Consider the following 17,001-nt stretch of genomic DNA (forward strand, 5'->3'; position numbering starts at 1 on the left):
CAATTTATGAATAAAGGGTATAGAGGAATTTAGAAATACAAAGTGATTTCCGGCCGGCGACCTTCATTAAAAAAAAAAAAAAAATCTCTCCCTTCTAGATTGACAGAATGATATCTCACTTCATACCCGACGTAGATGGGGTGCGGGTCATTGGGTTCTCACGGACCTAATGATCCTGGTGGCGTCCCTTCAAGATTCGGAATGATCTTGCATGCAACCGTTAGATTTGGTTATTTGGCGCGGGTAGAACGCGTGTAGTAGTCTAATCTAGACGTTTCCAGTTGTATATTGAAGAATTCTTCTTTGATAATGAACTTGAAGCAATTACAAACTTTGTGTGGGTGCCATAATGATATGTAGAAGTTGTTTCCCATTGTAAATTCCCTCAGCTCATTTCCTAATAGAAGAATTAGTGGATCAAAAGTGGCTTCCAACTATTCTTAACTTCATTTCTGTTTATCAGGAGCGTTGTGAATGTCTTCTACATTCCCCACTCGTACGAGAAGAATACGAGCAGAAATACGTTTTTTTTTAATGTTTTGTGGTTGTTATTTTTTAAACTATACAAACGAACTTTTGATTACCACATAACTAAAACCATTCCAGATATTTTGCGATGTACAATAAACATTTTGCACTTATTTTATCACAAAAATAAAATATTTTTTCCGTTATCGATGGTTTTTCTCAGTGTCACAAGTAAAGAAAAATGTAGACAAGTTATCGCCAACATTTTGCAAAATCTTTTCGAGGAACAAAAAGGCATGAACAAAATGGGCTGCGACTTTGGAGCATCAGGACTTTCCAACTGCCCTAAAGCCACGGCCATGAAGTAAAACCCCTATTCTTCTTTCCTCATGGTCTCCCAATTTGAAACTTCAGTGGGAGTGGGAGAAAAGTAGCTAACACTGGAATCTGATGAACCACCATCATTTGATGATCTCAATATCTTGAGTTCCATCTCCTGACCACAAGTTACACCAATTTTGAGGTAAGGTCTCCCAAATGAAAAATTTCTTGGGTTCTTTCAGATGATTAAAGATGTACGTGTAATGACAGGATCTAAAGCGAAAAGAAAAAAATTTGAACTAATCTAAGCTATAATGCAATCTTCACAACCCCTACATGAAAAGAGGTATCTCGACCATCGAAAACAAAAATTATCAAGAATATAAGATAGTGTATCAAAATCAACTTAAACAAAGTCTTCATTAACCAACTGATCTAAAACTCAGAATCATTAAGATTCAAAACATACACAATCCAGAATGAGAGATAGAAGTAACCACTAGAAGAGTCATAAAGTAAAATTCCATAAGAAAAACACAAGTCTATTTTTCGGAAACTGCTTTGTAATCGAAACAAGAAGAATCTACTACTAACTACATTTTTTGAATTCATCTCATTCCAGATATAACTTAAAAATCCACCAAATCATGTCAAACACAAATAACTCACCTTGTCAAAAGAACAAATCCTCAAGTCAATACTGTTATCAAGTTTTCATCTAGTTAAAAAACCGATGTCTCAAAAGATCCATTTCCCTGTCTTTAGATGGTAGCTTACTCGGACACGTTATTACAAAATTATGTTTAGTCGTCCAGATAGTAGTAGGACCCAGCGGATTTTTGCTCCCTGTCTTTTGTGGATTCCAATTTGTTGATACGAGGTCGATAATTGGTTGGGTCCCGCCTAAATGTTATGTCCAAATGCTGCGTAAAAACAAGATAATAGATGAGAAAGTTGCTTCAAGATGATATTAGTAATGACTACAAATTATTACAGTATGAAGATCGAAAGGAAGTAGGAATACAAAAATCAAGTTGTAGCAATGCAGAAATTGCTTATGAATCACTGCTTGAGGAATGCAGAAATTGGTAGAACAAACCAAACAATTCTGGTGAGTTTCATGTATTTCGTACTAGAAAATTAGATTAGAAGTTGGAGCTAAGTGAATGCTCATTTTAACATTTTCACTCTTTGATGGATTATACTTCAAATGTGGAGTGAGGGCTGTGAACCCACTTTCATCGAATTTACCTTCCTACCGTCCTACCAACTATTTAGGATATCCGTCCTTCCAATATCCCTAAGAACCTAGCTACTAGCTAGAGTGCAAAATAAATTTGGAGAATATCATGAGTAAATCACGTTTATGTGTAACATAATATGTAAGCTTTTTCCCTTCAACACGGGCCGTACGTGAAAAGTATCCTCAGGACCAAAAGACCCAAGTTTTATTGTGTGAACAAAAAGGTTTTTTCTTTCAGGCATTGTTCATGTCATCATGTGGCATACTTGTAAATGGAAAAAACAAATAAATTCTGAGGAAATAACGTTTGAATTAACTTACAGATAGGAAAAGGTTCATCCCAGTCAACAGAGATTGAGGTGCATTGGCAGTACAGTCAATAGATGGTTGCCCGTCGTAGACAATAACTCTGTCTGCTAGGTAAGTTGCCATTATGAAATCATGCTCGACAACAAAAGCGGTTTTCTTGGCATGGAGAATAAACCTCTTTATGACTTTTGAAGCAACAATACGCTGCTCTGAGTCAAGGTAAGCACTTGGTTCATCTATCAAATATATATCTGCAGGCTGTAAACAACAACATAACAAGAAGCACTTACTCGCACCACAAATTAATTTGTAACAATTAAGTGAAACAAAACCATTTCACTGCAGCTCAGGTATGTATAATATATATATATATATATATATATATATGTGAACACACTGAAGAAGAAGAAATGACTATCAATAAGTAACTCCTATGAAACTACTCTTGTCAACACCTTTATGCAACGGATCTCAGATAACAAATTGTAGAGAAGTACAGAGAGAACGTTTAAGAGATAAACTGTATTTACCTTCCCAAGGCAAAGAGCTAGTGCAACTCTTTGCAGCTCTCCACCGGAGAGATTCACAACTTCCTGGTCCATTAATTGCTCAATTTGGAGTGGTTTCATGACATCTGATATAAACTGAGGATGCTGATATGAATCACGAATTTTTTGATGAAGCAAGTGCCTAACAGAAGCTTGAAATTTTGGACTGATCTTCTGGGGCTTGTAAGAAACATTGAACTCGGGTATTTCAGCATCAGAACTCTCCACTTCATCAGGCTTCAAAAGACCAGCCTACAGTTGTAACAGAATTAACAAAATTATTTTGAGAATAATGCTCCATCTTGAAGATCACCATACACTGGTAGGCATGAAAAGATTACTAATAAGGGCGTTAAAGATGAAACAGTTACATGTCATGGAACTTAGGAATGGAATAGGTCTAAATAGTTGCAACTAATAAAATACAATTGTCAAGCGCTCCCAAGACCCATCTTTGAGAAGTGTTCGCAAATGATGAAGGCATATTTTACAAGTTTAGTATACATGGCATGCGAACACATAGGCGCGACCACAGACACACAATATAAACTCGCCATAACCAGCACCCTCAGGGTAACAACGATGTCACAGTAAGCTTTTAGGTATTCTCTCTCTTGCTTTTATCCCTCTATCTCTTAACAACAACACAAGTTAATCACATGTACCGATATCCGACACAGCTACCAGGTTCAGAAAACAGAAACATAACCATCCCCCAATATGGGGACACAGTTGTACACATGGATAGCTTCTTGCATAAATTATTAGGTCATTTTTCTTTCCTTTCGTACAACTTTTTTTTACTTTTGGATCAACAATTGCAAATATAAAGAAACGACAGAAACCCACAGTGTTACTTCATGGACCAATTGCGATTTTCCGCAAGTACACAAGTGCTTGCAGGGTAAAAGGGCCTAATAAATTCGGGGATTGCAAGTGGGAGGACCCATGTCAAATTGTTTTGTTTGGAAACCTTTGTCCTTCACAATTGTCACCGCATTTCAATAAAAGTGATTGCGAGTACGAAAAGCCATATCTGACACAACAAAAATATTAAAAGTACCCATGCTGAAAAAGTGGGCTACTTGCTTGTCTTAGATAATCCCTTTTCTTATCCTCGTGTTGCCTTTCTAACTATATTTTTCTCTCCTAGTTACATTGGTTAAGGAGAACCTATCATACTTGAGGCATACACTCGTATATATACATCATTTCCAGATTTACAGACAATTTTATATGTTATGTTTTCATGCCGTAAGATGAGTCAGTCACAGATAGCCTCAGTGACCTCAGCCCTTAAAAAAATTCTGAGACAGGAGGCACAAGCAACCATTCACTCATACAAACATGAGAATTGAAAGAAAGTGTACCAGCATGCGGATGAATGTGGTTTTCCCTGTTCCATTCTCACCGAGCATTACAATAATCTGAGAATCAGTGAATTCACCCTCAGTGACGCGAAGCTTAAAATTTCCCTGTGTTTTACTCATGGTTGGGTATTTGTATCGTGCATATGATTGAAGCTCTTCTGCACTTTCTTGTGGAGTCTCTGCAACCTGATAAACAAGTATAAATTAGTACAAAGAGAACTAAAAACTGTAACATAAGGCCAACTTTACTATAATGCGGCAAGGAATTGTTACCTTAAAAGTAAGTGATTCTTCCCTAAACCGCAGATTCTCTGTAGGGACAAAACCAGCCAAGAAGATATTTATTCCTTCTCTTACAGAAAAGGGGAGGGTTACAACTCCATAAGCTCCAGGTTTTCCATATAAGCAGCAAATGAAGTCTGATAGATAATCCAAGACACTAAGGTCGTGCTCCACAACAATTACGTAGCTGAGAATGAAACGTAAAATAATTTTAGTTCTGCTTCATGTCATGACTATATTAAGAGAAATTAAGAAAGAACAGACCTGTTTGGCCTGAGCAGAGATCGGATAACTTGAGCAGCTTTAAGCCTCTGTCTTACATCCAAATAACTAGATGGCTCATCAAACATAAATATGTCTGCATTCTGTATAGCAACTACAGCAATAGCAAATCTCTGAAGCTCTCCACCAGATAAGTCACCTACATTCCGATCTATAACTTGGTTCAGCTCAAGATCATGACAAAGCTCCGCTTTCACACCTCTTTCATCTTTCTGGTCAAGCACTTGCCCAACATTCCCTTGAACTGCTTTTGGGATGTGATCAACATACTGGGGCTTAATGATTGCCTATTGAGATGATTAACGTAGTTAGTCTTGAGGAAAAATCTCCACAATGGTTCTGGAGAAAACAATGAGAAAATGTCCTATACTCAAAAAACGCATTAGGTACAATGTTCTTGTTACTATGATGCAACCAACAGAGCAAAGAGCCAAATGCTTTCAATAGGTAGGGACAGTCAAAAGCAAGATTGAACTGTCACACAACATATGAAAGTAAAACTAAATTTAAAAAGGAACAAGCAACTGCCAAATGTAAGCAGAAATTTGTCTATCCAATACTGAGCTGATCTAGTATAAAAACACAAATAACAATAAAACCAAAAGAAAACCTCATAATCTCCATCAACATCTATATGTATAAATATTATTTTAGACTACGTCTCTTTCATCAGATAGACATTAGTCCAGCTCTATGCACTACATGATTGTGGTCTCAATGTCCAGTGACTACAAACTCAGAAAAGCGAAAAAGTGCCATGACCTGAATAATATAAGTCACTCTTGAACAGAAAGAAGAATTAGAAACATGATAAGAACAAAAAGGTTTCAAATTTAAAAATCATTGATTTTAAAAGTAATCACCTTCAGATTATCTTCCAAGATACGGGTAAAATAGTTTTGAAGCTCAGACCCTCTGAAGTATGTCAATATTTCCTGCCAATCAGGAGGATTCTACAAAGGAAAATCAAAATATCTATTAGATACATTTCATTGCTGCAGTCTAGACGATAATACTCTCAAAAATGCTATTACATTGAAACGCCCCAAATTAGGCTTCAGCTTCCCAGCCAAGATTTTGAGAGCAGTTGACTTGCCAATACCATTTGTTCCGACTAATCCCAGAACTTGCCCAGGTCTTGGAACCGCTAACCTGCAACTCAAACCTCTCAGCTAACTGCAATTATGGATAAAAAAAATTTAATGTTAAAGAGGCTAAATCTAAATCCAAACCTGTGCAACTTGAAAGTGTTTGGACCATAACGATGGGTTGTATCTTTATCCAAGTCTTTTGGCAAGTTGATAATCTGAATGGCTTCGAATGGGCATTTCTGGGTCCAGATAACAATATTAGTCGTTCACACATAAGTATACAACCACTTATAAACAGGTCACTAGATGGGAAGTCAGATTCTTCAATCCACATACCTTGACACAAATACCACATCCGATACATAACTCCTCAGAGATGAATGCAATCTTAGATAGAGAAGAAACTTCAATACAAAGTTTACCTACAAAAGTACAAAGAAGGATGAGAAAGTCTAAACTTTAAAAGTAGCGAGACATCAAAAGAACATACAAACAAACATAATATCTGGGCAATAAGTTTCTTTTTATCAGCAGAAGGAAATCACTGATATTGAGAAATTATCAACATGGTAAAGTTACAGGCATCCAATAAATCTACCGACAAAGGGGAAAATACTTAAAGAAGATCACAACTACAAAAAGATTTTAGTATGGGTCGTAACATTCGAACTTGAATCCTGTCGTGGTAATAAATTATTGTCGAAGTCCAAACTAATCGAAATATCTAGAATAACTGGTTGTATGAAACATTGTACATAAAGTTCGGATAATAACTTTCTTAACTTTAACATTTAAAGGGTTGGGTCATATTAATAAGAACTATTGCATCAGAATACATTAGGCATGCTATGAATTTATGGAAACCAAAGTAAATTTAATCAACAGTCACATGAACACAACGGCAAGACCTAATTTGGGGAAGCTACGTTCCTGATTTATATCTTCTTACAACCAATTAGGTAAAATTTCAGTTCTATAATTAAACTAGTATAATCACTTCACAAGATAGCAGAAACTATATCATATGCGTATCCAAGCAAGCTAGGTCAAGAAGAAAAATACAAACTTAGCACACAAAAATTGAAGTAACAAATTAACAAATTCAGGATCTACCCAAACTACTAAGAGAGAAAAGGGAAACGATGAGAGATGAGAGAGAAAAAACCCTACCAGTTTTGACGACCGGACAACTCTTCTTGCATTCTTGTCGGCACTTCTTTGGCTTGCATCGATCGGAGCTGACTATGGCAATCCTAGTTAGCCGATCAGATGACATGATTTCTTCAGAATCTCAAGAGAGAAACAGATAGAACTTTTTTTTTGTTCTCTCACCTAGGGCTACAGAAAAACCGAACGAGTTTTTCTTTGCTTCTACTTATAACCTAGGTTCTAGGTTTCTTGCTGATTTAATTAGGGTCCGTTTGTTAGTTTGTAAAGTGAGAAAATAAGGTGGGGAAAAGGATTTTCTAGGAAGGAAAATATAGTTTTTCTTACGTTGTGTTTGATATCACCTCTATTTCTATGGAAAATAAACCAATGGAAATTTGACCAAAAATCCTTAAAAAATTATGGTTTTGGTTAAAAAAGATTCATCAAATTTTTTAGGCTTCACCTCCCTGTTGGCAATTATGTAATTTTCTATTTCAGTGAAAAGACCAACCTAACTTAGTCTAAGAAATTACACTTTCTCTCCCTCTCTCTTTCTCTCTAACCCCACGATTACAGTTTCTCTCTCTCTCTCTAAACGCACGCACGATTCACACTTTCTCTCACTAAAATCACCGAACATTTCAATCCTTGCACACGATTTCAATCCTTGCTCACGATTTCAATCCTTGCTCACGATTTCAATCCTTGTTCATGATTTCAATCCTTTCTCTCATCTAAGGTCAGTAAAATTAAATATTTTAGCATTTTCTTCTTGATTTTAGCATTTTGAGTATTACATTTCGATTTTAGCTAGGGTTTACCAAAACTTTCTGTTGATTTAAGCATGTAGATAAAAGCTAGGGTTTAGCATTACTTTTTGTTGATTTAAGCACGTTGCTTTCAGTAATAGTGGATCGAATAATCTCTCGAACCCTAAAACCATCTAGGTTTGTTCATAGATGTTTCGTTCACATATGTTTAGCATTTCAGTAACATTTTAGCTATTGTTCATAGAAGTTTTGGTGTATCAAACACCTATATTGATTTTAGCTACTGTTAATGTGGATTAGCATAATTTTTGTTGTATTTACGTCTATAAGCTCTACTTTATGATGCTATTTAGGTCTTTCGCAAGGCTTTTGTTTAGGTTTTGTTGAAATCGAGTCGTTTAAATGATGCACCAGACCTGCTCGACGAAATGCTTCAATGAGCTTGCAGTGCCTTGCAAACACCTTGCAAAGCCTTGCAGACACCTTGCAATGTCTTGCAAAACACCTTGCAATGCCTTGCAAACACCTTGCACTGCCTTGCAAACACCTTGTTAAGTTTAAGTTATGTTCCTTAATTAGACGAGAGATTTGTTATTTGGACTCCCTTTAATATAATTGACTTGCTGTTTGGACTCCCTTTTCCAGAATTGCATTTTAGGCTCCCTTTTGACGGAATCGACATGGAATATTTCGTCTCTAAAGTTATATTTGAAAAAATCTCCATTTACCTTTATATAATCAATATTGCACTTTCGACTCCCTCGTTTATTCAACTCAACAAGAGGATGACTGCCACGTGCAGAGATTAAAAATATAAAATATTCAGTCCATAAAACTGATAGACCCCTTTGGACCGACTCAACCCTGGTTCATCTTCAATTTTAACCTTACTTTTTTTTTTCCACAGCTCTAGTTCGTCCTCCATTTTCACCCCACCAAGAAAATTCTCATACCTAGTTTTTTATGTAACTACTGTATGAAATCCTTCACGTATTGGTTCCTCTTCAATTGAAGAGTCCAATCTAATAGATAAAGTTTGAAGAACTTTTCTACCACTCATACCAAGAAATGGAACATTTGATACTGTTACATATTTACCAAAACAACTATTAATCAAGAAACATAACAAAGTTACCATATTGTTGATTATTATTGATAAATTCAACTACCATCTTGCTGTGTCTGATGATCGATTAGGATCTTGACTTACTTCTTCTTCATCTTCATTTGATATCAAATACTTGTGGTGGTGACTTTTCAATCTTATTACTTTTGTCTTGTAAAATAATTTTATCCCCAACTAAAACAAAAAAGAACAAGACCGCAGAACTTAGAGAATAGAGAGGGAAAGTAAAGGTTTCATTTTTTTTAGAGAGAGAAAGTAAGAAAGATGAAGAAGACATCAAAATTTAGACAAGTATATGCATATGTTGATAAATTGAGAAGGCGGATTCTTCAATTATCACTGAGATGTAAGTTACTTCAAGAATTTGGACTCCCAATCGATTTTTCTTTGCAAGCTATAAAGAGAGAATGGAAGAAGATAGTTCCATGGATATTTGTTTTGCTAGTCCGGGGTCAGCCTGCGGGTCGTATGCTTAGGGTTAATTAACTTGTGGGTTAAACAATGGGTTGGTTAGGTTAAGTAAAGGTAAAATAGTAATTTCTCATCTGCTTAGGGTAAAATAGTATTTTAATCTCTAAAGTATTTTTGAACAGTTATATTTAACTATTTTTTTGAAAAAGGGAGTCCAAAATGCAACTCTCGAAAACGGGAGTCCAAACAGCAAGTCAATTATACGAAAGGGAGTCCAAACAACAAATCTCCCTAATTAGACAGTTCTATAATATCTTTGTAAGGTGTATAATCTCTTGACTAACCATAAAATTCTTTTGATGGACAGTATGAGTAAAGTAGAAACAAACGAAAAACGAAAGGGATAAAATGCTAAAGCAATCGCAAAAAGAAAAGTATCAATTCGGATATGATAATTATTGTTGGTCAAAAAAAGAAAAAGAAAAATTCGAATTTGTTTCTTGGATATGAATACTTTGATGAATGAATGAATGAATGTTAATATATTCTTGATTGGTTGGATATGATAATTACATTTTGAACAACGTTTGTGTATTCTTATTGTCATATTTCTTTACATGTTTTGAATAGATTGCAAACTCATTCCAAGTGCCTTGCAAACTCCTTGCAGTGCCTTACAAAGTGATTGCAGTATCTTGCAAACACCTTGCATAGCCTTGCAAAGTACTTTCAATGTCTTCTAAAGTTATATATTTTTTTATACGAATTGTTTTGAAAATTTCTTCAGAAAAACGGGGGCTCCGCCCCCGAACCCCCGTAGCAGAACGTCAACAACATTTACATTATAAACGTCGAATTCTTAAAGTTACATTTTTATTCATTTAATTACTTTTTTGGATAAATTCTAAAGTTACATATTTTTGTATTAATTGCTTTGAAAATTTCTTCACAAAAACGGGGCTCCGCCCTCGAACCCCCCATAAATAGAAGGTCAACAACAATAACAATATAAAGATACATATAAAATTCTTCAAAAAAACGGGGGCTCCGCCCCCGAACCCCCGTAAAAGGAAGACGAAAATGATGTGAATAGAGTTCATGGTTATTTCAAGTGATTTTGATCAATCCTGAGAAAAATTTCCAAAGCTTTGCTAGAGCTTAGAAGGCTTTTGCAAACACCTTGGTAGCCTTGCAAACACCCTGCATAGTCTTGCAAACACCCTGCATAGCCTTGCAAACACCTTGCAGAGTCTGCAATTATCTTACAACTGCGGCCACAGTGGTCTGAAGTTCACCTAACTGTCACAAATAATTACATAAACATGATACACCATAAAAAAAAGAAAACAATAGTAAGTGAAAACATAATGAAAACTAATTCATGAATTAAGTTGGCAAGTATTCTTGGTAAAAAGTAAATCATAATGAAAACTTATTCAAACATCAAGTTTATTGTGACCACGTGTATGGCACACACGCTACACTTTATCGACCTCTTCCATTTTGATCCACTATTTGGTGTCCAATTTTGCCTTGATCTTCCAAGTTTCTTTTTCTCAGTCGGTAGTAAAACAATAAGCTCGTCGGGATGATGATACGCGTACGAAGCATGCTAATGAGAATCATGATAGAACTCACTGATGAAGTCATATGGACTATAACCTACACCTAAAATACAACAAAGAAAATTATAACAAGGAAAATCATTTACTCTCCAATACCCACAACTACATGTACGATTCTTAAGGTCCACTCGAAAAGATCTACCATCAACAACCTCAAACGTCGAGGATGAAGCTCGTATTGCCCTAAAAACTCCTTCAATTGAAGAACAATACTATCACCTCCAATCTTGAAACAAGCAAAATTACATTGATATTGAAAGACTCCAATAGCAATAGGCAACATTAAACTGTAAAACAAAATAAAAAACTCAATATCAATGTTTGCGAAGCACTCTAAAGAAGTGCAAAATCAATGTAAACTATTGGCACGATCTTGTAAACCTCTTCCAAGCAGAATATAATGTTTTAAAGCATAAATGAAAGATAATTTATAATTGTTCTCATGTATACTACAAAGTTCACATACATCCACCACTTCAATTGTGTGAGTAACTTTAAATCTTTTATTACTATCTTTGAGTACCCTCGATTTATATTTATATATATTTGTAAACATGTATACTAAGAAGTTATGTATGCAGAGCCTTGCACAGTCTTTGTAGAGCCTTGCAAACACTTTGCAGAGCCTTTTGCGTCTAAGTGGGAAACAACTTGCACTACAAACAACTCAGCTGTAAAATTAAACTGTAAAGCACTGCAAAGAAGTGCAAAATCAATTTAAACTATTTGCAAGATCTTGTAAACCTTTTCCAAGCATAATAATGTTTTTAAACATAAATTAAAGATAACTCAGAAACTATTAAGCATTCTTTTGGAACAAATTGTCATTTATAACTCATGATTATCATTCATAACTCATAATCTATTGTCCAATGAAAATAAAGCAATGAAGAAGTTAGATTATACCTTGAAACACTATCAGATTCTCCTTCCATTGAAAGTATATAAAACTTTTGAAACCATAGCAAATTATGAAGGAAATTGCAACTTTCTCTCTATAGAATTTAACACCCAAAACTAAATCAAAACCCTTAAAATCATCTTCAAACAACAAACAAATATATATTAAAAATACCAAAAACTAGAAAGATCAACCTATCTTATAGCAAAAATCGATTCAAACCCTAGAGATTCATCTCGACGAGGACAATTCCTCTAGCTCGGTTCGGTCCTTAAGAAAACAAAACTTCCTGATTTATTAATTGGGTTTCTAGGTATTTGTAATTGAAGAAATGGTATTTTTGACTTTTAAAAAGTGAGTGTCCGTAACATTGTCATTTAAGACTATTTTTAAAACTTACTTAGGCCCTAGATGGTTAAAAAGATATGTTGTCTTTTTAACCAAAAAAACAGGAAATTTGTCATGATAAAACAATTTCCATTAAAATATGTGTTTCCATCATTTGATATAAAGAATATTTTCATGACTTTTAATTCCTTAGTGAACCTATTTGCATGAAATACTCCAGTTAAAATTCATTGTTCCTCCCTCAATATTAGTTTCAACGGAAAGTCACAAAGAATTTTTTTTTAATAATTTGAGACCTAATTTTATCTTCATATATATTATTGATGGGTAAAAGTGTCAATTTGAATATATTATTGATGGGTAAAAGTGTCAATTTGAATATATTATATATATTCAAATTGACACTTTCACCCATCAATACTAGCAAAAAAAAAACTTTTATTTATATGTTGGTGAATGACATTTTTACCCTCTTTTAACACCGAAATGACATTTTTACCTAGGGCTGGGAAACGGGTCGGGCTCGGACGCCCATGGGCACTTCAAGTCCGGGTTCGGGCGTTTCGGGTAGGGACTATCAAAGCCCAGCAGACTTGTCGGGCGGGCTCGGGCCGGGTAAAGTAGAAGATCTCTTGCACATTGCCCGCTATGGGTGGTAACCCACGACGGGCTTAACGGGTTTCGGGCGGGCGGGTACCAGGCCGTTCACTTTAAAATATGAAAAAAATAAAATTTTACCACAGAATATCAAACACTAAAAAGTAAAAAATAACTTCCATAAAACAGAGAAAGGATCTCTACAAGCACTTAGCAAAAAAAAGATTCAAAATTATATTTTATGGACAAATTTCCTTCAATGTTTTCATAGATCTTCACACATAAAGGGTGAGAAGATATGAAACATACACAGAGAAATATAAAGAGAGAAGGTGAGACAAAAACTACATATTCACAAACAATGAAAAACAAAGAGAAGTTACCAATCTACAAAAATATATACTTTAACCTATAAAAGAGATCGAATACAAGAAGAATGTACAAGAAAAAGATGATTAAGAAGCAAAACATATAGTAATATGATTATTGTTCTTCATTTCCAGATTTGTAAAGATAGTTTATCTTCAACCAACAACACACCACCTACGTTTTCTTGCTTTGGTTTTCGTCTCTCTCTCTCTCTCTTTCTCTCCGTCTCTCTCTCTCTCGCTCCCTCTCTCTTGATCAATGTGGGCGGTGGAAACTGGAAAGGCAGCGAAGTAAAGAGCCTTTTATAATACCCTACAACCCCTAAGATTAAAAATCTAAATCTGACCATCCATCTCTAATCAAACGGACCTTATGAATCGGGCATATGTTTCGGGCTACGTACTCGGGTTATGCACTCGGGCAAGGCATTTTCTTGTAGAGCCCAAGCCCGCCCACCAAAACTTAACGGGTCGGGTGGGCAGAGCCCGTCTCGGGCTTCGGACTGCACGTTTCTTCGTCAGACTCGGGCGTTCCGGATCGGATTTCGGGCTGAATTCCCACCCCTATTTTTACCCATGTGGTCCTAATGATATTTTTACCTTTATCTTGTCAAAATGATGTCATTTCGTGGTAGAAATGTCATTTGAGAACATAAGGGTAAAAATGTCTTTTCGTGGCATAAGGATAGAAGTGCCATTTTGTAAGGGTAACAATGTCATTTGGTATCATAAGAGTAAAAACGTCATTTTGATAAAATGAGGAAAACAAAGTCAATTTTGCAACATAAGAATAAAAATGTCATTTTGACAACAGAAGGGGCAAATAAAAGTACTTAATTCTACTTAATATTAACAATCCTAAACATATGATTATCATATTCGTGGAAGTTAGTTGTCAACCAAATAACTGAATTAGTTAATTCCGAAAATAACAAATGACAAGCAAATAATAAAACTTTTATTTTTACGAAATATATCCATATAAACTCTTTTCATTGACTCTTTTATTTCCATAAAAGTATTTCTCTCATATCAAACATAGTTTTATAAAAAAATTAATCTCTGTAGTCTTTGGCATGGGGTTGGAAAATTTGAGGAAAAATTCTAAGAGCACCCTTCATTATTACTATGCCCTTTTTACATGTAAAAATGACCCCTATAGCATATACATAGGGTGCCTTGAGAACTTTTAAAATCAAATTCCATCCAATTCGATTGATAGAGATAGAGAAATAGTGAGGCGATTTGGATATGGACGTGAACAAGGTACCTGACGACGAAGACTAAAGCGGTGTTGGAGCTCCTACATCTTCGAAGAAACCAAAGAGATTCGAAAATGAAGAAGTGGAACGTTGTTTGTTTTTGACTTGAGATATCATCGTGGCCAATTGTGTGATTAGGGGTAACCATATCATGTATCTCTGCATAGATTGCCAAGTTAATCAATCTATTGCTTCAAACGAGGATTGCATTGTTGCTTGGGGTATTATGAATTTGCTCCTGTGTATAAATCCTAATCCGATATTACATATACTCTGAACTAGATGAAATATATTTATATGGTTACTCCTTCTTCAAAAAAGATTGAGAGAGAAACACCCTATGTAAATGGAGTCAGTGCTGCCATTACTCGATTGATTTTGAAGAACTTTTGTAAATTGATTCAACTCTCCATATCCTTATTTCACCATCCAATTCGATGGATAAATTATACTCTTTTGGTTTCTCCCAAATACCCTAATAATCTTAAACATATTCGATAGATAATGATAAAGTGGTCCCTATTTTTACAATGATTTTGTAGGATGAGAAAGAAGGATTGTGATGGTGTTAAGTGCAAGAACGATTATGTATGTGTATTGTGAATCAAGAGAGAGAGGATCGTTGAGCAACAATTTCGCCCAGAAAGAAAGATAAAGGGGGAGAGAAAGAGAATGGGGAAAATATAAATTACCTAATTACCCTTAGAGAGGAGAGGGAGCGAGATTGCCAAGAGTGAGTGAGAAATAGGGTTTTCCATCTAAAAAGTGTTACAAGTTTTTAGCAATTTTCACACATTTTTTCCCCGCAAAAATCGATTTTCACACTCAAAGTGTCTAACTAAACAGTGGAAAATTGGTTTTTCCTACGAAAACTAGTTTTCCAACACAATTTTCACACTATCAAACAAACCCCTAGAATTATTTCCAAATTCCCCCTTAGTTTATGACCAGTTTCCTTCGTAGCCCCTAATTTATGCCCAACACCCAGCTCACTCGTTTTCAAAATTTTCATCCATTGGCTATTTGTTCACTGTTAATATTTTATGCATTTCCCAAAATACCATTATTTGATTTGTTTCATTTCTCTTTCCAGCTTATTATTTTTTCTTCTTCACAACCTTACTTTTAATCATCTTCATCTTTCTTCATTAGACCTGCAATAATGGAGGTCAATTTTCTCTAAACTATTTTAGAAAGTTTTTCAACAACAATACTTCTAAAGAAGCTTCTGGTGGATCAAGTGACCTAAAGTTCGTCAAAGTTGAAAAGAATTCAACGCCTGCTAGGTTGGAATACCATAATCAAATATAAACAAAAACAACATTAGTTCTGTTGATGTCAAAAATGGCCTTCCGTTAGATCAGCATGAAACAGGGAGTTGATGCATGACAACCTCCGTTAAGTTGAATGTTCTGTTAAGTCAGGTTAGATTCTATCGATTTTTCTGCCTCCAGTTCTGGTACTCTGTTTCTTTGTTCCTATTCCTTGCTCCTGTTTCTAGCTCATTGCTCCCACTCCCTGCTCCTTGCTCCTGCGTGCTGCTCCTGTTCGTCCATTCTCAAAAGGGGGAAAAATCTGCAAAGGGTTCGAAAACCTCTCCGACGCTCAAGACAGTCAAGGTGTTCTTTGCAGTAAAATAATGAATATTGATCGATCCTTTTGGGGGCGAGTTGTGAGAATTCAGAGTTTTTTGTGATCTTCTAGGGTTTAGAGATCGTGTCCTTTGAAGGACGATTTGGGGGCCTTTTATAGGCTTGAGAGGCGGCGATGATTGTCGTGGAGGGAAGTTTTTTCTTTATGTTTATCTCACATCCAGGATAGATGAAAGTTCCTAAGTTCAAGGATCTTTCGTAGATATCCTGTCGATGTGATAAATCTTTAGGGAGAGGTTTCCTCCCTTAGACGCGTGAAGTCCAAACTTGCTTAAACACTTAGAGACCTGTAGCCGACTGAGATCTCTGTGGAGATTGTAGGATTAAGTCGGTAGATTGCCGGTTCACTTTGCCTTCCCAGTTTTGGGCGCAGAATATGTTTCTTCGTCTTTACAAAAGGAAAAAAGATTAGGGCATCGACCGAACCTACGTGGACCCCTCTCATCCCTTTAAAAACTCCAGGGCTGATCTGTTCATGCCAAGGGCGTTACAGGGCTGGTTTCCTCTAGCCGACCTCCCAGTTAGGGGAGTACGTGACGGATCGTCAAGGGTTCAACTGACCTGCTACCTTAAGTCGGGTTGACCCGATGGACTTCAGGCCCGATCTTGACTCTTCTGACGCCAGTCAACGTATGGTCATTTTATGCATCATCAAGTTCAATAGGAATCACACCTGCAAAGATTCTTCCTGGACAAACCTTCAGATTCTATAGGGTGTTTCAATCTTCATCAGGTGAATTATGGCTCTAATGGTGGTCCGAAATTGGAGGAGAACAACAATAAGAAATCAAATGGTCTAAAATTATACATAACCCATTTTGTATGGGTCAAAATCAAAACAATTCACATTAATTATATAAATTGTTTAAATCTGAAAC

The 17,001-nt window shown here is 35.7% G+C and overlaps 1 protein-coding gene across 1 annotated transcript; it reads right to left on the reverse strand.

Annotated features, from left to right (window-relative positions):
* Positions 1-1,184: 1,184 nt before the first annotated feature.
* On the reverse strand, positions 1,185-7,469 carry LOC147537490 (ABC transporter E family member 2). The gene is made up of 11 exons (XM_086640633.1): positions 7,085-7,469; positions 6,251-6,336; positions 6,056-6,153; positions 5,858-5,975; positions 5,687-5,776; positions 4,806-5,110; positions 4,533-4,728; positions 4,260-4,445; positions 2,872-3,141; positions 2,354-2,599; positions 1,185-1,712 (listed from the first exon to the last, which is right to left on the reverse strand). The coding sequence occupies exons 1-11, from the start codon at positions 7,188-7,190 to the stop codon at positions 1,593-1,595; spliced, it is 1,821 nt and encodes a 606-aa protein (XP_086496759.1). The 5' UTR covers positions 7,191-7,469; the 3' UTR covers positions 1,185-1,592.
* Positions 7,470-17,001: the final 9,532 nt, after the last annotated feature.

The sequence above is a fragment of the Eschscholzia californica genome, unplaced genomic scaffold, assembly GCF_041429995.1.
Source record: "Eschscholzia californica isolate CP2 unplaced genomic scaffold, dmEscCali1.0.p SCAF_5, whole genome shotgun sequence".
In the NCBI taxonomy this organism is placed as follows: Eukaryota; Viridiplantae; Streptophyta; class Magnoliopsida; order Ranunculales; family Papaveraceae; genus Eschscholzia; species Eschscholzia californica.

What these genes read in the sequence shown, in the direction of transcription:
- LOC147537490 (XM_086640633.1), bottom strand. Translation starts at nt 7,190, where the DNA reads ATGTCATCTGATCGGCTAACTAGGATTGCCATAGTCAGCTCCGATCGA. An exon ending in AACACTTTCAAGTTGCACAG is followed by an intron (nt 5,976 to 6,055) that starts GTTTGGATTTAG and finishes TTTGAGTTGCAG; the next exon opens with GTTAGCGGTTCCAAGACCTG. An exon ending in CTAATTTGGGGCGTTTCAAT is followed by an intron (nt 5,777 to 5,857) that starts GTAATAGCATTT and finishes TTTCCTTTGTAG; the next exon opens with AATCCTCCTGATTGGCAGGA.